The 24,746-nt window shown below is 34.4% G+C and overlaps 1 protein-coding gene, 2 long non-coding RNA genes and 1 pseudogene across 3 annotated transcripts in view; 1 reads left to right on the forward strand and 3 right to left on the reverse strand.

The window, feature by feature from the left end:
- The window catches only part of LOC116286296 (structural maintenance of chromosomes protein 6), a 57,041-nt gene that overhangs the window by 5,116 nt on the left and 27,179 nt on the right, over window positions 1-24,746 (forward strand). Inside the window, exons 7-20 of the mRNA XM_089038413.1 lie at window positions 5,743-5,844; window positions 8,130-8,267; window positions 9,000-9,080; window positions 12,240-12,386; window positions 13,033-13,121; window positions 14,136-14,300; window positions 14,710-14,882; window positions 18,547-18,749; window positions 19,614-19,694; window positions 20,122-20,211; window positions 21,647-21,756; window positions 21,879-21,972; window positions 22,686-22,751; window positions 22,848-22,904. Of these exons, the coding sequence (XP_088894539.1) occupies window positions 5,743-5,844; window positions 8,130-8,267; window positions 9,000-9,080; window positions 12,240-12,386; window positions 13,033-13,121; window positions 14,136-14,300; window positions 14,710-14,882; window positions 18,547-18,749; window positions 19,614-19,694; window positions 20,122-20,211; window positions 21,647-21,756; window positions 21,879-21,972; window positions 22,686-22,751; window positions 22,848-22,904 (1,596 nt within the window). The remainder of the gene's footprint in view (window positions 1-5,742; window positions 5,845-8,129; window positions 8,268-8,999; window positions 9,081-12,239; window positions 12,387-13,032; window positions 13,122-14,135; window positions 14,301-14,709; window positions 14,883-18,546; window positions 18,750-19,613; window positions 19,695-20,121; window positions 20,212-21,646; window positions 21,757-21,878; window positions 21,973-22,685; window positions 22,752-22,847; window positions 22,905-24,746) is intronic.
- Window positions 394-1,957, reverse strand: LOC148906748 (uncharacterized). The gene is made up of 3 exons (XR_016121445.1): window positions 1,612-1,957; window positions 1,138-1,321; window positions 394-504 (listed from the first exon to the last, which is right to left on the reverse strand). It is a non-coding gene; the product is annotated as an uncharacterized LOC148906748 (long non-coding RNA).
- Window positions 4,610-5,094, reverse strand: LOC148906749 (uncharacterized; annotated as a pseudogene).
- LOC148906750 (uncharacterized) lies at window positions 18,300-24,587 on the reverse strand. Its single transcript, XR_016121421.1, has 3 exons — window positions 24,412-24,587; window positions 22,970-23,022; window positions 18,300-19,333 (listed from the first exon to the last, which is right to left on the reverse strand). It is a non-coding gene; the product is annotated as an uncharacterized LOC148906750 (long non-coding RNA).

Here is a 24,746-nt window from a genome sequence, read left to right on the forward strand (position 1 = left end):
TTCTAGATTTTGAGACATATATTAGAATGCCAAATTCTTTTAAAACTTGTTTATTTCTAAACATATTAAAAACAACCATATTCAATATCCTATTGACTATTTTCAGTTAACAAAAAGATGAAATGGTACTTTTTAAAGTGTTTGTACTCATAAATACTTCCCTTCGTAATATCAAGAAAAACATTTAACCATGGATTATCACAAATGAAAAGATTATTGTAGGAAATTTAGTTTCAGATAAATTAAAAATCGTACAATGTTGGTGCTAGTCTCCCTTAAATAGCAGAACTAAATAAAACAAGTCAATCTCAACAATTGAAACAGAAACATGACAAATTTACTCAATATATATATAATAATATATATATATATATATTTTTGACATTATGAACGGGCACATTAATTTTTCTGAATTTTTTCTAATTTTTTTCTGATAAACGCTGATACGAATGTCTGACCATCCTTTATCCAGGACCTTTTCTCCGTACTTTGCTTTGATACGCCCTGCAATATCAAAAATATAAATTCATTCAATAAATCATTTAAATAATTCTCATATCTATTAGTACTTTGTGCAAAAATAGCAGCACAACTAGGGATTGTAGGGACTTTAAAAACACCTTAACACTATTAATGCAAACCAGTGTCTTGCAGTTTCCACGAGGCATGACACAATGACAAAGAAATTCCTTTGAAGCACTGTGTTTATTTCTGTAAATGCTTAGTATAAGTCAGGTTTTCACTAGCGACGCAAGAGCAAGAACAAGCACAAGTAGTGAAAATGAGATGTGAATAAGTGCAAGCACAAAAAGTTTTTAATAGTACAACCAAATGCAAGAACAAGTGCAAGAAAAAGGAAAATGTCTGGTACCTTGCACTTGTGCTACTTCCTCGCCCTTCCCTGGGGGTTGGGGGCCAGGGTTTATAATTAAATTTATTAGGTGCTAAATAGTTAAGAATTGTGTCACATTTATGTGATATGTGCACTCTATTATTTTATGTAATGTGGTGCTTCTATTTTATGATAAATGAAACATTGAAACCTGTTAATTGTACAATGGAAAACGTATTATTTCACTGATTGAATGAAAGGGAATGGTGGTTAATTCATCATCATATTAATAGTTGAACACTTACTCTTTAATAAGTTGATCTTGCTCTGGTCAAGAGCTGTTTTTCTTGTGGCCCCTTCCTTAGGTTCCACACATCTAAGACACATTTCTTCGTCAGTAAACAGTACTGACAGCAAACTAGTTGCGTAAAGTTTAGGCTTTTTTGCTTTGGCTGATACGTCTGCTAGAAGGTTTGTACCATTCTAAATCTAAATAAAACAATAAATAAATATTCTTACATTTAGGAATTCGTTGAACTAATATAATACCTTCACAAATTAACAAAATAAGGAGAAGTGGTGAATAGTAAATGGCATCTGCAAGCTATAGGACAGGAAATATGAGAGATAACTAAAGCACTTCTTCAAAAAATATTAACATTAAGCTGTTTATGTCAGCTAGTTATTCTTTTATTTTTGAATGGCCATGTTCAAAAACGTTTAAACTTCCATTTCAAAGTTGCTGTTAAATTTATAATGACGTTCTTGGACTTTCTTACCTGCAAAGCAGTTCGTTATTAAAAATCTACTTAGGTTTGCTTCTAAGCATTTAAAATATGTACCATAGTTCATTTTGATTTAGCTGGTTTCTTCAACTTCAACAAGAGATGTTTCTCTCTTTGTCCACATGTTCCACGAGCTCGAGTACATACGACGACGTATACCACATAAGTAATTTTACGCTGAATTCTTCCGTGAATAACTCCAAATTTGTCAAATTTCCCTAATAAACCTTTAGCTCGTTAATGCTTCTTTGGGCTTTAATACTTGCTGCTGTATTTTTTGTCATAATTCTGCTTTTATAAGAGTTTCTTTCTTGAAACGAACAAGCATCCGTTAACTGTAACACTATGTTGTTGTGATTTGAATATTCCTTGCAAACAATGACAGGAAATGACCTTTGGACTTTTAATCCAATTATAAGTATCTAAACTGAGTGCTGATCAACTTGCATTCGGTTTTTTTTATTACAAACAGTATTAAATACAGATTTTCTTAAAATGTTCCACAAAAAAGTAGATTTCGCAAACGTTCGTTCTATAAAGAAACTTTATACACTTACCAAGAGGCTCAAGAAACAAGCCAATACCAGAAGTTCATAACTAGAATTGTCCAGACGGCTGGTTGCTTTCAAACTAGTTAAGAACAAAACCACGCTGATAGTGATATATTGGATTTTTTTACTCAAAAAAGTTTGCGAGCCTTGATTCATTGAGCTTCAGTTAGCTTTATGAAACAGCTTTTGGTACAACAGATTTTACTTCCAAGAGATCGAGGATCTTGAATGCTGCTTCGGCGCTTAGCTGTAAATATGATGAAACAAACTTATCTGAGTACCTCAGTATCTGAATATATGATCATTAATTTCAAGTTATGAATTTTAAAAATAAAACTGATAATCAACATGATATTAAACAATAATCCACGAGTACGGTATTATTCTATCGCCTTCAAAATGAGTACTATCAAGCTTTATAAGTGCTGTAGAGAGTGCGCATAAAGTAATTCAAAGAACGCGCTAAATGATCATCTTAACCTGAAAAATGATCATTTTTCTAACCTCGAATCTTTTTTACTTTTGGGTTTTGGATTTCGTACTCTGTATCTTTTTCCCCTTCAGACGCATCCGCTTCAAAGCCGGCAATGGATGATGTAAATGTCTCTTCTCCTTCGATACTTGACGCGGAACTGATATCTTTCTCAGGCATTATTTCCATGGTCTTCTCGTACTCTTCTTCTGGTCGATCAAAATCATCATATATAGTTTCCTTGCCTTCTATGTCAGACTCTCTTTCTTAGAAGCAAACCTAAGTAGATTTTTAATAACGAACTGCTTTGCAGGTAAGAAAGTCCAAGAACGTCATTATAAATTTAACAGCAACTGAGGAAAGTATTCTTCAAATGAAAATTAATACAAAGCATATGTTGTTTCGGAATATTTTTAAAATACTTAGATTTCGGATTTCAAATATAATTATGAATTTCTACTTACTAGCTATAGTATGTTAGACTGTAAAGGTCTTTCACATATAAATATGTTAAGGCTGTGAAAGTCTTTCACATATAAATATGCTTGACAGCGAAGGTCTTTCACATATAAATATGTTAAGGCTGTGAAGGTCTTTTACATATAAATATGCTTGACAGCGAAGGTCTTTCACATATAAATATGTTAGACTGTAAAGGTCTTTCACATATAAATATGTAAAGGCTGTGAAGGTCTTTCACATATAAATATGCTTGACAGCGAAGGTCTTTCACATATAAATATTGTTTCTGTTGAATACCCATGTTTTGAACACAAACATGACTTATATGTCGACATCTTGTCATATTTATCAAGAATTGTTCAAAATTGCAATAAAAGTAGAAAATTAATAAAGGAAAACTCAATGTAATGGAATTTTGTACATTTTTTCATAAAAAAATCCATGATGATAAGTAAAATGTTGTAAAAGCTGAAAAATGTACATTTTAATAAAGAATATTGATCCTGAATTTAAGGTACATTTTGTTTTGTTCATTTAACCATATACATAATCATGTTTCTTATAAATTTGTTCAAATCATGTGTATGTTTAGGCTAGTCCAAAAATCCAAATTTAAATTTAGGGTTGTTACAATGTCAATAATATAAGGAAGGAATAGTAAAGGTCCCAGTGTACTTCTTTGTGGTAGCACCTCCACTCTTGTCTAGATCGGAGATAGCACAGTTAAACAATGTGCTCATTGACAAAGGGTTCTCTGCTTTTGGTTACAACTCTTAAAAAACTTTTATTGTTGGGCGAATACATGTTAACTAGCAAAAAGGTAGTGTCTTTTATTCTAATTTCTAACAAAAATAAGCCTTCCTTGTTTATTCTTGTAAATATTTAATTTATTTCAAAATCTGAAATCCAAGACTAGGGTTGCATACATGTAAAATGAAAATCCCCTTAACTATGCTTAGAACTGTGACTGAAGTATATTTTACCTCCCCATTCTGCCATCCACATTTTTTCGACTGAGTGTGAGCTAAATGTTTCTTGAAGGCAGACAAAACTAAATTTATGTGTGTGCAACCATCAGTAGACCTGTCTTCTCTTTTTAGTATCATTTAAACCTCTTTCATTTAGCAAACAGCCATTCAGTTCGAAAGCCATGTTAAATACTGGTAAACAAGTAAATTAGCTATCTCTTTTCCTACTTTTTTGAGGAATCGACTGAAAGTTCACTATAACCACAAAAAGATTCAGTATGTTACTGCAAAGAAAGAAGAATATATGCACAGCACAGAAAAAATTAATGTGGATAATAGACAATGATAATGATAGAGAAGCAATCAACATACTGAGTAGAGACAGTTATTAATAAATGGAAAAGGAGAAAGAAATAGAGTTTAATAGTTCATTACAAGCCTTTTTGGCTAGCAGAGGGGAAAAACTTTTTCAAAGGTTGGCCTTTCAGTCTATGAATATAAATGATGTATATCACGTCACAAAACTGCCAACTGACAGATTAAACTTCAAGTTTTTTACCTGCTGGCCAGAGTTCTCCTCTTATGAATAGCTTGTCAGGCTGGGACTTACTGAAACTGGCCGAAATATTGTTATGTTTGGCTTTTTTAAAGGCCTCCATTTGAGGTCTTCTTTGTCCAACAATCTGCAAGGGGAGGTCAGTAAACATTTGAAAATTTGTTCCACAAAGTCGGGAGCCCAGAACAAAGATGGATTCACAGTCTTCATATCTGAGGAATCATGCCAAAATATGCTTTGATTTATGTCCTTTGCTCTTATCAACTCGGTGTACTCTTTAAATTTCAACATTTTTGTGTTTTGAAAACCAAGCTCAGACTCTAAGAAGTCACGTAGGATGTCTTTGGTATCTTTCCACATGTTTTCTTCAATGTTACTGAAGCAAATGTTTTCTCTCCTGGGATAGGCTTCAAGATATAGATTCTGCAAAGTTAGATCTTCTAGTTTTGAAGTTTTGTGTTTAGCCATATCTTCCAGACCTTCAACCTTCGCTCTTAGCTCATTGAGTTTTGCATCTTCGATTTGCTTTCCTATGAAGGAGAGTCCTGTTTGTCATTTTCTCGACTAACACTTCTAGCATTGTTAAGCTCCATTCAATTTTTGAGATAGAGACTTCAATTGTGTTGAGCTTGTTGGGTCTTTGTAGAATCTGTTGAACCTTGCTGTTGAAGTTGGCAGCCATGTTTAAAACTGTCAGCAATTCATCGTTGTCCTGGGCCCAGTTGTTCAAAGCCTGCTTAGTGCTAATCCTGGGTTAACTCTTAATAAGACCTATAGAGTTAATCCTGGATTAGCGCTAATCCAGCTTTGAGCAACCCAGCCCAGAACAGGATTTGTAGGTTTTTTTGCTTTAGGGGACTCAGCAGAGCTGTCAGACGACATTTCTGCTTTTAGCCCTGAAGTTTTCAAGGTCTTCAGCCATCTTAAACTGAACGCAAACTTAATTAAACTAACTTCGAGCTTCTCACGCTACCATGTCCAGTCCCAGGCTCAGGATTAGCCAATATAGTACATGTATATCACATTTCCTCACTTTCTCTAATTACTGCATCCTGCTTTCTCAAGGATTACTGGAAGTATGGGAGATAAGCCCTCTAATTCTGTTTATTGTTTTAGTTCTTTTTAAAGGCAACCCAGTTGGATCAGATGAGCACAGATTACCAAGTTATCTTAGAAGAACAAGGGGTTATACAAAACACCTTGACTCGCAAGTCTCAGGTCAGTAAAAAACCCTCAATTTTATCAAACTCTTGAGGAATAAAAAAAAACAGTAAAAAACCCTCAATTTTATCAATTCTTGAATTCAATTCAAATTCAATTTATTCACACTGTTCTTTTTCAATTTTACATAATAGAAATACGAGAATATATATAGCTAGAATAATATTTACAATTTTTACTATAACTAACATATAATAGGTGTAAGTGTACTACCACCAAAGAAGCTAAAGCTTTCTAGTTGGCTGTCCTAATTTTCATTTAGGATCAAAGAAGAAAAAATGGAGAAAAAGAAGAAAAACAACTACAAGGCTATGATATTATAATACTATAATATAATATTAAATTTAGCAGCATAAATTTCAACTATAGCGAAAACAGAAAAATAAAAAGAAGAGACAAATGAGACAATTATATATATACGTACACCTAATTGAAAAAATTAGCATAATTGTTTGTCTTCCCATGCTCCCCTTTGGTCTTAGCTTTGATGGTATAACCCTTTTTTGAACCTGACAACGTTTTTTCAATTAGGTGTGTATAATATAATATATTGTTATTGGGTAAGAATTCCTTATACATCTGTTTGACGGATGAATGAGGAAGACTTTTGATTGATTTGGGAATTGTTTCCCAAATTTTATAAATACTTAAATTATAATATGTAAATTTGACAAAATTTGTTTTTACTCGTTTTTTATAGAAATTATCATTAGCTGAAAATCTTGTATTGTAAGAATGAGTATCTGATACAGGTATTAGGATTCACTGAAGATATCAGATTTTCTGGAGGATATAATAAACTCGCAGGAGTGTTTTATCGGGTATAAAACACGAGGTGCAGCCAAGTGGTTTTAGACCCGATAAAACATGATCTGCGAGTTTATTGAACTGCTTCAAAAACTGATGATGTATTTTATCATGTTGTACTGAATTTTTATGAAATGAACCAAGTTTGATAGAGAAAATCCAAGTTAAAGTTTATGCAAATGAAGACGAATCAATATCAGACTATAAAATCACCTTCATGGTCATGATTTCTATTGTTTCCTTCATGAATTATTAATGAGTTTTTGAAGAGTAAATAATGCCTGTCTCATTTTATATATATTTTCAATATAAGGCATGCCTAATAGTTTAAAGTATCATCGGATCATTGCTTCTCTTGAGAAATCTTCTAAATCACACTAGACTCCGGAATGGGTTCAGGTAGTCTTTATTAACATAACTCAATACTATGAATATACAGATAAAAACATGTGTATATATATATTTAAATCCTAAGTCTATAATTTACAAACATATTTACTATTATTTCCCTGAATAATAAGCCAACATGGAGAAAGCAAAAATATTACACAAATAACTCTTGACTACCTCTATAGTGGAGGAGTGGGCGGGAAAAATTCTTTAAAGTTGTAGTTCGAAGTCTTATTCCTATTGAGTGCTAAGTGAAAGTGCTTCAGCTAATTAAACACACTACTTAAGTATTAGCGTCCTTACTAAAACTAAAATGCAAAGTATTCACCTCACAAAACTGTTTGTCAAATGCTTGGTTTATAGCATTATAAGAAAAGTCTAGCCAAAATAATTTTGGTTATCGATATTATCGATGTTTGGTTTTAGATTTATTGCGAGTTCAATTCTGTCACATTTTCAAAGCATTAGGAATAGGGAAATTTGATTGAAATGATACGTTTTAACTTGGTAGATGATTGGTAACTTTGCTATTATGATTATTGTTATTGAGAATTTGAAATGTTTGGAACCATTTTTAACCTTCATGATTTGGCTGCCATATTGGTGTCCCTCAATGAGACACCAAGATGGCGGACCCATACATCTCAACTAAATTATGGCCATAATCAAATGCTGTATCTTCGTATCTAAGACTTCTTTTAGCTAGAATTTTGGCTGAGATATAGTTTTGGCTACTCTTTCGGCCTGTGGAAGTTTTGTTTTATATAAATCCTTGCAAACGGTTTTGATGACATACTGTAGGTGAAAACCAAGAATACTCCTAGATCATATCCTTAAACAACCTTTTGCCTGAAAAAAGTCAGGGCATAGCTAACTCGTACAACTAATTTGAATATCACAGTTCTTTCATTAAGGGAAGTTATATTAAGACTTTATTAAATTTCAATTTGCACCCATTTAAATTTGTAAAGTCTTTAGATTTTACAGAAAGCAGAAACTCATATTTCAACAGAGTGTATTTAACGACACCTAGCATACAAGTGCACAATGAGTTTATTGTCTAATAACTGAGGTGTTGTTCACAGACTTTACCAGAAATGAAGAAAGAAGTACAAAGACTAGAAGAAAAATACAAAGACATTGCTCAGTTGAAAACCATGAAAGAACAAGTAGGAGAGCTGAAGAAAGAAAGAGTTTGGGCTGAAGTTATTGAGCTGGAAAAAGTACTGTGCACATTAGAGTAGATTGTATATGATTGGCCATTTTTATACTAGAGACGCATAATGTCTCTGGAAAAGTTGCCAAACTTTTATAGTGCATCATTTTTTGTGTCTCTAAGTTTGTCGGTTATAAAGACAGGCAGAAGTCGCTTTATGCATTTAGGTGCACAACTTGATTTCATGAATTTTGAATGAGGAATTAATTGAAGTTTGATGGTCTGACAATATAAAGACGGGCAACTGATGAAGAAAGTATGAAACCTGGAATTTTCGCATAAATGAATATCCTAGTGCCAGGCCCATTTTACGTGCTCTTGACAGGCATCAAATCCTCAAACTCGTCTCATATTTTACCAGTCTTTAGCCTAGATGCATTACAGGTTTCAACACATTTTTCATCTCTAGTGTAATGAGGGCCATTGTAAAAAATCATTAAATGTTGAATCAATCACAAAACACATCATTTCTGCTCAGCAAATCAGAATATTGTATCTTTGTGTATTGTTCATACAAAAACAACTGAACTACATGTAGACTGCAAATTACTGTACTTTCCTCATGTCCCTACTGATGAGACCATCCTAAGTTGCACATGTGCAGATAACTAAGGGACTTACCTTGCTGCAGTGCTAGCCTGGTGGGCTGAGGGGATAATGTTATCTTGGTTTGCTTTTAAACCCAGTGTTTGTGGAATTATTTAAAATATTTTATTCAATATTTTTAATATTGCTGTAGAAACTTGTTCCTAAGGAAAAAGAAGTGAATAATCAAAAAGAAAGAGAACCAAGATACCAACAGAATGTTGTGGAATGTCAGGTTAGTTTATAAAGTATTCCTATGTATGTATGCTAAAATGCTAGTTGTATAGCATTTTAACTTTAAACACCTAAAAATATCTCTAGAATGCTTACCAAGATTAACCTTATCTGGATTGCAGCAAAATAAATTTCATTTAATAGTTTCAAACTTTATAATCATTTTATTTTTATCTTTTGAAAAATGTGAGGAACTATCTTGGCATAGGAAATATTTTGTGACTTGCAACTAATTTTGGCACAAACTGGATTGATGGTTGCAATTCATTATAGCGACTTGCTTGATCAGAAGGACAATGCATTCCACACATATTTTAGGTGTTAAAAGATTTCTTACTACGACTTTAAATGCAACAAGCACTTGGCACTGGGACCATTTCTGGGGAAGGCCTTACCCCATTACATTTGGAATTTCAATTGAAATACAGTGGGACCTTTATTTAGTGGTCACCCTCGGGACCAGAAAAAATGGATAGAAGGTTGGCCGCTTAATAGAAATTCAATAAAAAATCCTGTTTTCGGCAATTAACTATATTGTATTGAATGTACACAGTAAAATGGATAGTTCGACTCTTAAAACACTGTTAATTAGAATTACTTTTAGATATAACAAAACACAATTAGCGATTAGTGCGTATAGGAGGTCTACTCGCAAGCCAAGCCATAAAAATGAGATACAGAATGGTGAAACTGTTCTTGGGCATATTCCAAAACTTATGGCTTTATGGGTGTTAAAATTTTTAAAGAGAGCGACGAATCAAAGCAAAGTTGTTATGAAAGGCAAGCGTGTGAACAGATGGGTAGGTTACGGTATGGAAATTCCAAGTAAGTACTGCTTCACAGAAGACGAGTTCTCTATTCAATGGCTTAAGGTATTGGGATGCAAAAATTGACGAATTGCTCAAAAAAAAATTTTCTTTATAATTTCGTAATTTCAAACTTTTATCTTTCATATGTTTGTGAAACTTCTTGCAATTTTTGATTGGAAAAGCCCAAATTTTGAGAAAAATCGAAATCGTGACTTTATCAAGACCGGAAATGTACCGTCACTTAATATATGCACGTCTGTCATGCTCCTTTGTCATTGTAAAAAGATCCTGTATTGCGATCGTCCAGAACACCAGATAATTTGACAAGTGATGACAAAATGGAAGGCTCAAGGTGTTTTGGCCAACACCATCGTGGCTCCCTGCAGCTTCCAGCTCCAAACAAAGAAATGCATTTTTCTTGAATCGTTTTTGCCGCTAAAACCTCAACTTCAAAAAGCTAAAAGTCCCTTGGATTTCATTCGATTTTTCTAAAATTTGAAGAGTTTATAAAGTAACTCATGATCCAAAAAAGGGATGTCTCCGAATTTTGAAATTTAATTTCTTTCCAAAGTTATGACGCTTTTTACTCTAAACAACACTCCAAAAGCAATAGCCGAACTTTGATCAAAAATAGCAAGAGATAGAAAACAGATATCAAAAATCTGGGACACCCTTTTTGAGCTTATTATCTCCTGAGTATGTTAAGCCATTTTTCACAAACATAACTTAAAATGTACGTGTCCCTTAACGTTTTCACTGAGACATGGTCAAATTTCGCTTCGAGGACAATAATGTGAACAACAATTAAAAAAATCGTATTTTGAAGATTTCTTCATAAACTATATTTACTCAGCTTTCAGGAAATGTATACTTTGTTTGTGTTACACTATAAAGCCAGCGCGTTATTTAAGTTTGCGCGCATAGTGGTCGTAAACGTATCCTAATACCTTAAAACAAAACTTGAGGAGCAAGGATTTTTATAGACGTACACTATTGTTATCTTGTAGCAGAACAGAACGTCGAGCTTTAATACTTTAAATTTTTATATGCTGTGGTAGAGAGCGGATATTTACGGTCTTGCTTGATTGTCATTATAGCTAATTAACCTCCTGTTACAACGAATTAAATTACAATTATTCTGTCATTATCAATTGTCGCCTATTCATTCTAACATCTCAGTTAAACATTTTAACACGAGGCTTAGTGGCCGCTAATATTACCGTTGCGGTAGGAAAATAGTGACCGTGACCACTTAATAGAGTTGGCTGTTGAATAGAGGTACTAAAAACAGTAATTTAGTGCCATATTTTTTGGGACTTTGAAAGGTGGCCGGTGAATAGAGGGTGACCGCTTAATAGAGGCCCCACTGTATGAAATAGATTTTTGAAGATTTCTTTATCCTATTTTCATTGCTATGTCCTGAAGAAGGCAAAAGCCATAACAGGTTATAGACTACCGTCTATCAATAATAGGAACCATCAAATAGATATTAGAGTACAGTTCCCATCTACCTTTATTGCTGTGAGCCATCAGGCTTGCAGCAAGACTAATCTTTACAATTGGGATCCCTGTGTGCTATGTGCCCGTAAGAATCTCAATATGTGGTTGTCGAGATGATTTTCGGAGTATGCAGTATGTTTGTTCAGCAGGTTTTATCATGAATTTGTGTGATATTGAAAGCACGTTGCTTGATTTGCTGTTTACCAAGGTTCGCTTCTTAGAGCCTTCTTTTTCATACTCTAATTATGTCAAAAACTTATTTACTGCTGTTAGCATTCATCAAGGTCATGAATGATTTAGTGACATTTCTAAGGGGAAGACAATGTTCTTTCATGAGCTTTTCAGCGCTGTTATGTGCTCAGACTTTGCCAATCGAACACTGGACTGCCGCCACAGTAGATCAGTTCCTTATGCACTTGAGTGCACTTAAAAAGACAAACCATCCCAGATACCGAGAGGTCATCACTCAACTTTGTGCCTGACAGCTCGCTGGTCCTTGCCCATTGAGGCAAGCGAAACAAAACAGTCGGCCATTGACACACGTAATATATCACACCGATTGCCCAGAGGCAAAAGATAATCAATCACCCGATCTTCCTCAATCTACCTATTGTTTTCACATAGCATAAACATCTCTTGATATCATCTTATACACACATACTTGCAGCATTTCATTTGCATTATGCAACTGTTAGTTTTATTGAATATGTAGGCTTTGACCTCAATGTAAACTAATGCTCTTGCATTAATTGAGTTAACCATCAAAGACTTGATGTCTTTATTAACCAGATCTTTATCTTAATCATTGGTAATAATATATTCAACATTACCTTGTGCCTTGGGATTTTCAGAATAAGATTGCAGAATTGGAGCAGGAATGGCAATCTGTCCAGGAATCAGTGAATCTCGTCACAGAAGATGCAAGAAAAGTTCAGGAACAAAAAGCAGAAATAGATACTTGTCTGAGACAGAAGAAGCATGTTTTCAGAGAAAAGCAGGTATGGGATCTTGTGGCAATTCTGAGTAGTTTTCAATCTCTTATCATGTTTTTTAACAGATGATTTCACAAATTTTCAGCTTCTCTATTTCCAAAGTGTGTGTGATTCCCTTGAGTATTACTGTAAACTGACTGGAACTATCAACTCTTAAAAGTGAAAACTTTCCTATGTATAATATAAATTTTATTAAATATCTCACTTGCATTATCCACAAGGTTCATGCAGATACTTGAAAAGCCCTTGGATTTATGACACAAATTTAAGGGCACATAAAAAGCTCTTGGAAAAATGAAACTTATTGAAACACTCTTGAATACTTCTTGAAAAGTAGAAATAGTTCTATTGCAGTCAGGTTTGAAAATGTGTTGTCACTCGTGTTCTTGGTTTTTATTCTCAATAATATAAAATATCAGTAAAAAATAATTGATTAATAAGCAATTTTTTTGTCATTATGGAAATGTTGGTTATTTGGACTACATGTGATTATCCCTCAAAAATCTGTTGGGATGCAAACCACAAATAATTAGGCTTTAGGTAAATGTTTTGAATGTCCTTTTTTGGGGGAATCCAGCACAAATCCTGATGCACCAATAAATATGCAACCTGTAAACGTGTAGCTAATATTCTACTGTGTTGATTGTTGTAGTCTAATCTAAAAAAGCTAAAACAGGACATGGCATCTGTAAAAATGGATGAAAAGCAACTAATTGACAAAATCAAGGAGATTAAACAAACGTAAGTGTTGGACTATTTCCATCCATGTATTTTTAATAAGTTGTAAATACTTTTAAACGTTCTGTGGTGCACATAGATGACAAGCCTTGTGATGAGGAAGGTGGGGGAATTGGCTTCACATGTATATAGTTGCTTCTTTTGAGGAAAATCCTAAAAAGTAGTTGCAACAACCAAAAATCATCATTCGAGTTGAAAGTTATATGAATGATTAAAAGTTCAAAGTTTTATGTTATATTGGGGTCAAATTGGACATATACATACAGTCCAGGGTTGTCAATAAAATTTTTGGTAGACGGTTATGAAATTAAAATAAGGCGGTAAACCGGAAATCACTGTAGCATGTAGTCGAGGTATATTTGTCACCAGTCTCACTCTTCTCACAAAAGTTCAAGATGGCGGACAATGTAGTTTTGATTCTGTTGCAGTTTACGTAGTACAGCAACAAAGATTGGGTTAAAATTTATTTTATTCACACATTTTGCTAGTTTAAAGAACTTTAATCAAGCTATACAATTACATTGGAAAGTAGCTGAATAGGTGGCCAAATTAGCAAGAGTAGACGGCGGAATCAGTCAGTTGCAAAAATGTCGTTGTCAAACGGCTGAAGCCTATACTGCAACTATAGACCTAAAAGGAATATGGGGGTAAAAGTCACTGAAGCAGTTACATATTCGTTCTGAGTTAATTGTTCCTACTGGCAATAAGATAATACTGGGCAGCAAAAACACATTAATTTTTTTTTTTCTTTTTGAGTTTATTAAGTGATTTATTTATTTTTTATTTATTTTTGCTCACATTTTTTTGGGGGGGGATCCAATAATCATAGTAGCCACCACATCAGTGAGAGGTAGTGTGTTAGCACCACGCTACACTTAATTAACTGGCTTCACATTTTTTAATAATTATAGATAAAATAAAAACACAACAGCACACTGGATGTCCACAGCAAAGCATTTGATACAAAAGTTGATTTAGGTAACATTATTTTTATTGGACATCTATTTTCATTTTTAGCGCGATGAGGGACTTAGAGACTGAAAGGAATCAAAGACAGTCAGAACTGCAGTCCAAGAGAGAGGAACTGCATGCTTCTCAGAACCAGCTATCAACAACAACTCACCACAGGGAACAGTTAGAAAAGGCAATAAGTAGAGGGAAAGAAAGATCTTATGGGTTAAGGTAGGCCTAGACAACAGAGAGAGATGCTTCTCATGGTTTTTATTAACTGCCACCTGGTTGTACTGTTAGTTGAGCATTAGACTTTGGTGAAGTAGGTCATGGTTAAATGGTAAAGTTGCATGTGGCTTAGATGAGGTCAATAAATAAAATGGCTGTCTCATCTGTCCACGCTACCTTACCCTGCATTGGATGTAAAAGAACCACTGATGGAGGCCTTAACTAATAATTTCTTAATTGTTGATTGTTGGATGGGCTTGGGCATATTAAGGGGGTTGGAAAGTGGTTCAATGCATCTTGAAGGGGACCTCATTTTCTAATGTGCAAAATCTCAACAACAACAAAATGAAATGTTGATTTGAAAAGCTTGCCATGATATGCAACTTACTTATAACTCATTTTTATTGTTCAGGAATGAAGTGTCTGATTCAAGCAGAACAGTAGATTCCATTAAGCGCAATCTTCATAATCTCCAGAGCAGCAGAGGTGACAAATTGAGTATCTTTGGTGCTTGGGTTCCTGAACTGTTGAAAAGAGTCAAACAGGCTGAGAGAAGGTTTCATCGTGTTCCGGTTGGACCAATAGGTAGTGTGGAAATTATATTTTGAATCTTTTATGGCAAAACATTCATGAGTTGTTAAGAGTAGGTCTCTGTAAGACTTAAGCAAAGTGGGAAATGAAATTTTTTGTCCACCTTTGAAATTTGGTGTGCAAGTAGGTTATTACATGGGATGCAAAGGTAAAATTCAATGCTGTGTTTCTCATACACGTTACTGTGCGACTACACCAACTAAGGCCACCCAGACAAATGTTCATACAAATTAGCCAATTACAATTGAGTATTATTTTAAACATTAGAATCTGTACAAATTTTCACATTTTTCTCTTTAAAGTCATATATTTTACTCTATACAAGTGTGTGTATGATCAGAAGTGAACAAGAAACAGTTTAAAACCCAGAATTCACTAATTAATCTGTTATGTGGCGTTAAAAATGTGAGTTGTGAATTTGATTTGAAATTTGTTTGGGTGGCCTTGGTTGATGTAGTCGCACACTGTAAACTTAATTGCCCTATTTCACTATGATGTCACTGCTTGTTTATGTGGGGGATAGAATCCCCAAAGTGAGCTAGAAGAAGTGGCAAACGTGTCAGCAACTTCATCTTCACTTCCATCTTCTTTAAAGCCAGTATCTTCCTCATACATTCAGGGATGGTAGATCTTATCTTAGATACCACACATGCTGGGATTACTCTTCTGATCTTCTTGCTAAGATAACCATGCACTCACCATGTAAATTGGCGACAACTAGCACAACACAGAAAGCTGAAAAAGCATATCAGCGAAATGAATATGCATTGTGAATGTATATTAAATAGAAAATACCGGGGAAAAAAACTCACTTCTTTGGAATATATGAACACAATAGAAAATACTGAAAAAAGAAACTCAATTATCTGTAACATTTGTTCAATTTGGAATGCACCTTCTCTGTCATGAAGGGAAACTATTAAATGCAGCCTAAGCACATCTCAATTCAGACACAATAGTCGTGATGCATGTCATGTCTAAAAATTATGTTACAGTGCTCTAAGTTTAAGAATATAATAAGTCTAAGAATATAATACACCAGATGAAAGTGTGAGCAAGGAAAGTGAGCTAGAAGAAGTGGCGAGCAAGGAAAGGCTTCAAGGAATCGATTAAAGTCAGCAATGTGTCGTGATGGAACCAGCTAGCTGATATGTGTTTATGTTGTTAAATGAAGCTTGAATCACGAAAATATGACAATACGCAAGGTTATTAAGTAGATATAACATTTTATTTCACGGAAGATTATTTCAATATTTTCTGATGTTAAACTTAGCGTAATTTTTAGACATGACATGCATTACAACTATTGTGGCTGAATCGAGATGTGCTTAGTTTCCATTCATGACAGAGAAGGCTCATTCCAAATTGAACAAATGTTACAGATAAGTAAGTTTCTTTTTTTCAGTATTTTCTATTACGTTCATATATTCCAAATAAATGAGTTTTTTTTGGTATTTTCTATTTAATATACGTTCAATGCATATTCATTTCACTGAAGTGCTTTTTCAGCTCTCTGCGTTGTGCTAGTCATCGCCAACTTTAATACATTGTGGGTGCATGGTTATCTTGGCAAGAAGATCAGATAATCCCAGCATGTGTGGTATCTAAGATAAGATCTACCTTCCCTAAATGTATGAGGAAGATACTGGCTTTAAAGAAGATGGAAGTGAAGATGAAGTTACTCGAAGCCTTTCCTCGTACGCCACTTCTTCTAGCTCACATTCCTCGCTCACACTTTCATCAGGAGTATTATATTCTTCTCCTCAAGCAATTTCCGCCTCAAATTGATAAAGAACAGCCATACTTGAATAGCGAAATTTGGCTCATTCAACTCCAGCTATCCAACATGTTCCACTATCTGACGTCATCACACCACATTAATCCCAAGCCATCAAATTCGTGATATTCCACAGGGAGCCCAGAATAAGTCATTTCCCAACTTTGACGGACAATATCACCCCAAAAAACGCATTTCATGGAATTTTTATTTCAATTTTCAAAATCAACAAGGTTTGATGTATATTTTAAGCTTTGATCTGTCTAATACCTCAGAGTCCGTTTAAAACTTTTGTCAATTATAAAGTATCTTTTCTAGTTTAGAAAAATACCAATTATTGTTAGTTTATTATTTTGTACATGAAATATTTGTGCCTTCAAGTAACAGATGCATCAACTGTTTTAGCAACAAGCTAAAATGGTCAAAACGTATTTTGGTCGTTGTCCAATAGTATTGCAGTCCTAATATAGAGGCTTGGTGGGAAGTTTTACGAGACATTGAAGTTACCAAATCGTGCAAAATTTCTGTGGGTACATCAACTTCTACTTCTGGTGAGCAGTTGAAAATGAGAACGACAATATTAGATCAAGAATTATTTCTTTCCAATATTCCTAAAAATGAGCATATTTTTTACGTTGTACCCTTCAAAAGCTCAGTATTCATGTTAAACAACAGTTTACAGGTAATTCTTTCACGAAATACAGGAATTTTGAAGCTCGAAGAAACTATAAATGCTGAATTGTTTATTACACGAGAATTCGATGACTTGTGTCAGTCTGTTGAAATTCCTTTATAGAACCACTTTATTATTTTCTGGGATTTTAGCTCTTTACAACCAGGGTAGCTCGGTGAATGCTTATTGAGTTTCCAAGAAACATTTCCCTGTGTAAATTTTGAAAGTTGAGCACCACAAAAGACACGATGAACTAATAAAGGAAGGTTGAAAATGACGAAAATTGCAAATAACCTTTTGTTTACTTTGAATAAAAATTAATTTTACGGTGTTTGCAGACTAGAACATTAATTTTTTGCTATAATTTTGTTGTTTAGGTATTACCCTTAAACCTCATATGCTTGTTTAGCTTAAAAAGATATAACTAGCTAAAAACTAGTGTGAGCTGCATCGGTGTTTCTAATGAAACGTAATGATGAAAAGGTAAATTATACGCTGTGAAAGTTTTTTTAGTAAGTTTTTTCATCTTTTCACAGTGTATAATTTACCTTTTCATCATTCCTTGTTTAGCTTATTGCATCTCTTTGGTGCTAATTTTCGAAGCTTAGATATGTAGGACATTTTGAATTTTAGGCCTTATGATTTGACTAACCACGGACAAACTGATTAATTTTAGCGTTTATAACAAACACAGTGAAGAGAACTCCTTGATTGTAATTAGTATTTTAATAGTGATGATGTCAAGTCCTATATACAGTAGGATCCCATATAATGGCCTACTTGCACACAAAATTTCAAGGGTGGTCAAAAATAATTATTTCCCACTTGCTTTACAGAGTCTTACCTCTGTACTCTTAAGTGTAGGTCTGTAAAATTTCATTGTTTAAGTTGGACTATTTTGAAATGGAATAACCCTGAGTGAGTAAATGCAATGTTTATAATAAAGAAGCAACACTGGTACTTTTGAATTTTGAAACAGCATATTTTTAATTGGGAAAAGCTCTAAAAGTTTAAAAAAGGCAACTTAAAAAAAGCAACTTAAAACAAGCAACCACGTTACAAGGGATAAATGCTATACCATGGCATGTTAGAAACTGACAACTACAAGTTCATCAGAAATGATCAACAAGTTTCAAATTATCAAATTGGTCTTTCAGCTCACTTAGGCAGTGTAAATAATGATGCATGCAATTTAACTATCTTATCAGGAGCACACCTGACTTTAAAAGACCAAAAGTGGGCCCTAGCAGTGGAGTCATGTCTCAAAGGGCTAGCATGGGCCTTCTGCTGCCATGACAGCCATGATCAACAAATGCTGCGTCAGATGATGCTTCAAGTGTGTCCTAAGAACAATGTGCCACAGATCATCATCAGCAGGTTCCAGGATCATGTTTATGATGTCTCACACAATGTAAGTTTGTTTTAACTTTCTGCTACTTCATTTATTTAAATAAAGTTAACTATGTTTACCACTTTGGAACGATAGAAATGTTAGCATGTTTTATATCCAAATTAACAAGCAGCAAATTAATGGTGTTCACTACCATAATTATTATCTCACTTGCACCTTTTGAATAACTTTACATGATAGTCATTATTATCACAGTGTTGACATTTTAAATGTCTGGAATGTTTATTTATTGTCGTTGTTTGATTGACATTCATTACCTCTCACCTCTTCTTGCAAAAAGAAGGCTCACAGCACCCCACTTAAACATACAACAACTAGTATAGAGGTTCTTTATAGATTGTATTTATGTATTTATGAAACAAAGAAGGTCTAGCTGGTTCTCATTTGCCTTCATTGTATTCCATTCATTCATTGGTTATCGTAAGTGCCAGGACTGAAATATCTGTCTGTAATATAGTGTGGAGCTCCAGCACTGCATGAGTAGAACATTTTTAGGCCATTTATTTGTGGTAAATCTGGCTGATCTTGGACTTCATTTACGATCCTTGCGATCCATGCAGCGTTGGCTCCATTTTCTTGTGGCCCTAGAAAAAAAATTAAGGCTTAACTAAATGAACTGTTGCATTCAGTGCAGTTTTCATATCTTATACAACATGAATGCAAATATATTACTTATCAAACATCTAGGTTAGTTATTTTTTGTTTTACTAAAATTTTCGAGATAAAAGTAGAGAAAATCCAGGTTAAAGTTTATGCAAATGAAAAATTGATTTTAAATCAGAATTATAAATTTCTTCACGGTCATAATTTCTGTTGTGTTTTCTTAATGAACTATTAAAATGAGTTTATAATTATGATTTCCAGAGGCCACGATGTTCTTACAGCACAGTACTAGATGAACTGGTTATTAATAACCCAGTTGTTGCCAACTGCCTTATTGACCAGGTAATACTCTAATACAGACACAATAAAGAAAAAGCCTATCATGACAATGTATAACTTTCTGCTACTATTTTATTGCTCGTCTTGATAGAGTCTTGATACATATAACATTAAATCCATACAGTTAAATGTGTCCTTTTTCTGGGCTTGATATTTGCACATGCAAACTCTGACACTTTATCCCTTTTCTTCTCTCCCCCATCCACCCACTCCCATTCCACTTGTCTATCTCCTCCCACCCTGCTACTCATCTTGTTACTTATCCATTAATTGAAAGATAAAGATAGAGATAGAAAAACATATTGGTGTCACATTTTGCAAATTGTCTCAGGATGATACTTGACATGATTGATATCTTACTATGGTACAGATTCTTCCTTTTGCTTTATTTTAGCAAACAATTTTGAGAATTAGTTTTGATTTTTTTCAGGCTGGTGTAGAGACTATATTGTTGATACAAAACCCCAAGGAAGCCCGTGATGTCATGTTTTCTACACCACCACCACAAGGAGCAAGAATTGTGAGAACAAACTTCTAGTAAAAGCTATCTATATGTCAAACGCTTGGGTGCCTATAGAAAATGTACTGATAATAAAGCCCCAGTGATGAGACCATCCTTGCGCACAGAGAATGTACACTATGTCACAGTGTATATGTGCAGATAACTAAGGGACCCACCTGGCTGCAGTGTTAGCTGAGTGGGCTGAGGGGCTGGCTGGCTGCATAACCAGGTTTGGTTCGCCCATGCTAAGAAAAAATGAATCCAACAAGTTTTTGTAAAGTTGTTCATTTCCAGGTGATCTAATGCACATACTTCTGGTTACTATTAACCAATACGAAGCATTTTTGTTGCATCGCCAAAAATTCTATGAGATGAATTTCAAAATGGAGTCATATTTTCGAGTTAACCTTTTTAAAATATGTCCTGAGATATGACTTAACATCTACCATAAAAGCTTCCTCTTGTCCTATCAGCAATTCAAATTAATAAAAACATAGCATAAATGCAATAAAAGTAAGCAAAATGGGTGTTGTCTTAATTAGTCACCAGCCTGCCATTTCGATTACCGTGAGATATAATGAAATAAGAGATCAGGGTATTAGGAACTGTTTGATTTGACAAATAATCCTTTGTGCTTCAAGGTGAGATAACCTGGATATCATTAGTTCATATTAAATTTATAATAAGTAATCTAAAATGCGCACTCATATCTCTGTAATGTAATATAAACATATTGCTAGGAGTTGTATAGTATGAGAGAAGTAAGCTTATGAACACAAGGTGTAGCCGAGTGCTTCTCTTGCTTTTCAAGTGCTCCACTTCCTCTACCAGCTCCCATAATGTTTGCATAACAGTACAGACACATAAGAAGCTGTTTTTACATTGCTTTCATGAAATATTTTCAACGATTTTGTGCAACCCTGTCTCTGTCTTTTGATATAAACATGGAGCAAGCCAATCAGCGAGCACATTATTAAATCAAATTATCAAATATTTTATAAACATTTGTATATTTTTTCATACATCTGGATGTTTGAGTCTATACTGTCAGTAGAGTGCTCAATGCAATAAGCTGCAGAGCATAGTAGATTGTAGATAGATCAAATACAAGACATCACTATAGCTGTTACTCTGAATCTCACTCTTACGGGATCATCAGACAGACTTTAATTAATTCATATAAATGTGAAATTCGGAGTAACAGCCAAAGTGATGTCTTGTATTCGATCTATCTACAATCTATATATTTTCATATACGTTTTTAAATTCATGTTTATTAGGTTTCTTCATGTAACTTAACAGTTAAATGTTTACTTAGCAAACCTAGATTATCAGTAATATGTCGATGAAAATATGACACAATTCTAAAGATGTGTCTTAGAATATAAGCTTTGCAGAAATTGGTTGTGTTAGTAATGCAGGTGATGTATAATTTCTTGTATGTCTTCTGTAGGCATATGCAGGCAATGGTGATCAGATCATTGGTGGAAATTCCGCCAAGTCCTATGCAGCACAAAATAGTAATGCAAGATATCTACAGCAGGATATAGAACAGGAAATAAGGTAACATGGAACTCTTTTGTGCATTTTATATTAGTAACTTTCAATAATAAAGGATTTTGTATAAGTGGGAAAATGCATGATTTGGATGTCCAGGTGTTAAATTTTTTTGGCCTATCATTCAGGCGTTTAGAAAGTGACCTTCGACAACAGGAGCAACACCATCAACAGCTGCAGCGAGAGTACACTGAATTGGAATCAAACATCAATGACAGCAAGGTACACAATACATATTTCTTTTTGATGTGTGTTAGCGATCATGGCTGTAGCAAACTAGCGTGGCATCTGTACAGTATTGCATAGCTTAATAAGTGTTTTGTTTGTAGTTATGTAGCTGTTATGATTGGGTATTTATATATATATTAAGCAATTATTGGATGAGGTTGAGCATGATATCATAAATTATCAAGACTGAGGCTGTGTTTTCTGCCGAAGCCGAAGGCTGAGGCAGATAACACAGCCGAGGTCTTGATAATTTATGATATTATGCGATAACCGAATTCAATAATTGCTTCATTATACATTTTGTATACTAGAAAAACATTACCATGAACATCAAATTATAGAGACAAGAATTGTGAACGCCATGATGTCACGTTAAAAACGCAAAATTTTTAATTTGACCTTGAATGAACTTGACATGATAAATGTATTGTCTGTAGGAAAACCTACTAAAATCTTGAAAAGAGTGTCTTTAAAGGACTTCTCTTTGGAGCATTCATAAACATAGCATACCATACACAGCCATATATAGATCTATGTGGAAATTTCTACTGTTAGGTTTGCTGAGAAAAACTAAAAACTAAGCTGGTGTCACTTGAAATTCTCAGGTAGTGGTATATAGGCATGAAAATACAAACAAATTTGAGATATCACTCCTGACACTTAAGCCAAAATCCTTACAAATCATGGTATTCCCATACTAATTTCAGAGAGAGTTACAAAGCTCAAGAAAAAAAGCCATGAGAGAGCAAGAAACAGTCAACCGTCTTATGGGGGTATGTATATACAAGTAATGCTCTGACATAAACATTCTTTAATCCTAAATAATTTTGTTATAATATTTAAAACTGATTCCTTTTCTTTGCTTTCAGGAAATTTCAGAGTTAGAAAACTATGAAGAGGAAGAGTTACCTGATTTAACTACACTGGTAAGTGTAATTCTTCAAAAGTTTGAAATAGTTGGTTTCAAATCAACAATACATTTGCCTCCTACCTCTAGGCTCTGTGAGTAGAGTTTGTTAGCCCTCTCCTTTGGCTTGGCTTCCTCTGCAAAACCAAACAAGCTAAAGTCCATTTTAATGAATTAGTGCTACCCTGACAATGATCATCTCAGAGATTGTTTTGGGGCTTCATATAATTGAGGTTACTCCAGATAAAATTGAGCTCACTCCAGACTTGCTCCATTCTGACCTCTCTGAGGCTTGCAGAGTCATAAGTGAAGCAAGTGAAAGTAAAAGCGTCAAAGTTTTCCAGTATTTGTGTTCCTTGTTGGGCTACTTGTGTTTTTTTAGTTTGTGTCCATTAAAATATACTCAAATGGACACTTGTGATTGATCAAACTCTTGGTTTCCTTGCCAAAATCACATAAACAAAGTTATGCAATCATGGTGTGATAAGGGTGGCATCACTGACCAGAGCTAATCTGGATATTACACAGATTTGAGTAAACTAATGCAGAGACTCTTGAGCTTTGAATTCCAGTTCCAAATCTTTGGTAGTCATGATTATGGCAATTATCACATACAAAGCAAAATTAATTACTTGATGCTGATAGGCTAAAGAAGGAGGGCTTTTTTCCTTAATTTTCAGGGCCAAATTACTAGAGTATGATCGTTGGTTCAGTTGCCTAGCAATGCTCGCAAATCCTATACTTTTTTTTTGCAAACCAAAATGTCTTCATGTTTTGAATACTTTGGCAGGCAAAGAACGTAGCTGCTAAAACCTGGAATGGCCTAAAACCACCTACAACCACCTAAAACCACCTACAACAACCTAGAACCGTCTAAAACCACCAACATCCACCTACAACCACTCACAACAATGAACAAAAAGTGACATTAACCGTATCCAAAACACCATCTTGTAGCATAAGCAGCAGTAAGGGGGACTCGCGGTCAATGTCAAAGATTTACGGGTTTTACAGGCGGTTTAAGGAAGGCGCCGGCAGCGGGAATAAGCCGCGCGATAAGTCCTTACTGCTGCTGTGTTGGGAATCAAAGATAAGTGTTTATAAAAATGTACGATATATATACGATGCACGAATGTAAGAAGTTCGTTAACGACTTTTGCATAATTTGTCTAAGACCTAAAGTTATCGTACCTAAGCCAGAACCCTTTTGGTGTTGTGGTAAGAAAATGCAAATAGAAGACGACACGTCAGCACAGTGTTACGAGTGTGGTAAGAATATTCGTAATGCCGTACCAAATGCTACCAGAGAGCAATATTACGCCAATGGAGGTCGTAAGAAAACGCCATATAAGAGATTAAAATACTTCAGGGACTGGATGAGTCATATCCAAGGTTTACATCCGATATATTTAAGCGACGAAGTAAAGAAGAAAATCATAGACCATTTAGAAGAGCCAACCCCACAAAGCCTACGGAAGACATTGAAAAAATTAAAGCTAGGGAAATATTACAAAAACATCTCTTACATTTTGTCTGAAATTACCGGTAAGTCTATTCCTGAGGTTTCTGATATGACAAAAGCCGAGTGGATGTTTTGTCGGCTGGATAAGGATATTCCTTATTATCCTGACGTAATTTACGAAATATTTTACAAAATTGACCCCAACCACCCCCTATTAGGATGGATTCCGAGGCGACAATAACATATTACGTGTTTTTATATTACGCGTAATAATTTGCCAAATAAGGTTATGCAAATAATTTATATTACGCGTAATAATTCGCTAAATGATTCATATTACGCGTAATAATTCGCCAAATAATTCGTATTACGCGTAATAATTCGCCAAATAATTCATAT

This window comes from Actinia tenebrosa, unplaced genomic scaffold, assembly GCF_029948245.1.
Source record: "Actinia tenebrosa isolate PJP-AT-01 unplaced genomic scaffold, QUT_ActTen_1.0 PGA_scaffold5__44_contigs__length_20552954, whole genome shotgun sequence".
Classification (NCBI taxonomy): domain Eukaryota; kingdom Metazoa; phylum Cnidaria; class Anthozoa; order Actiniaria; family Actiniidae; genus Actinia; species Actinia tenebrosa.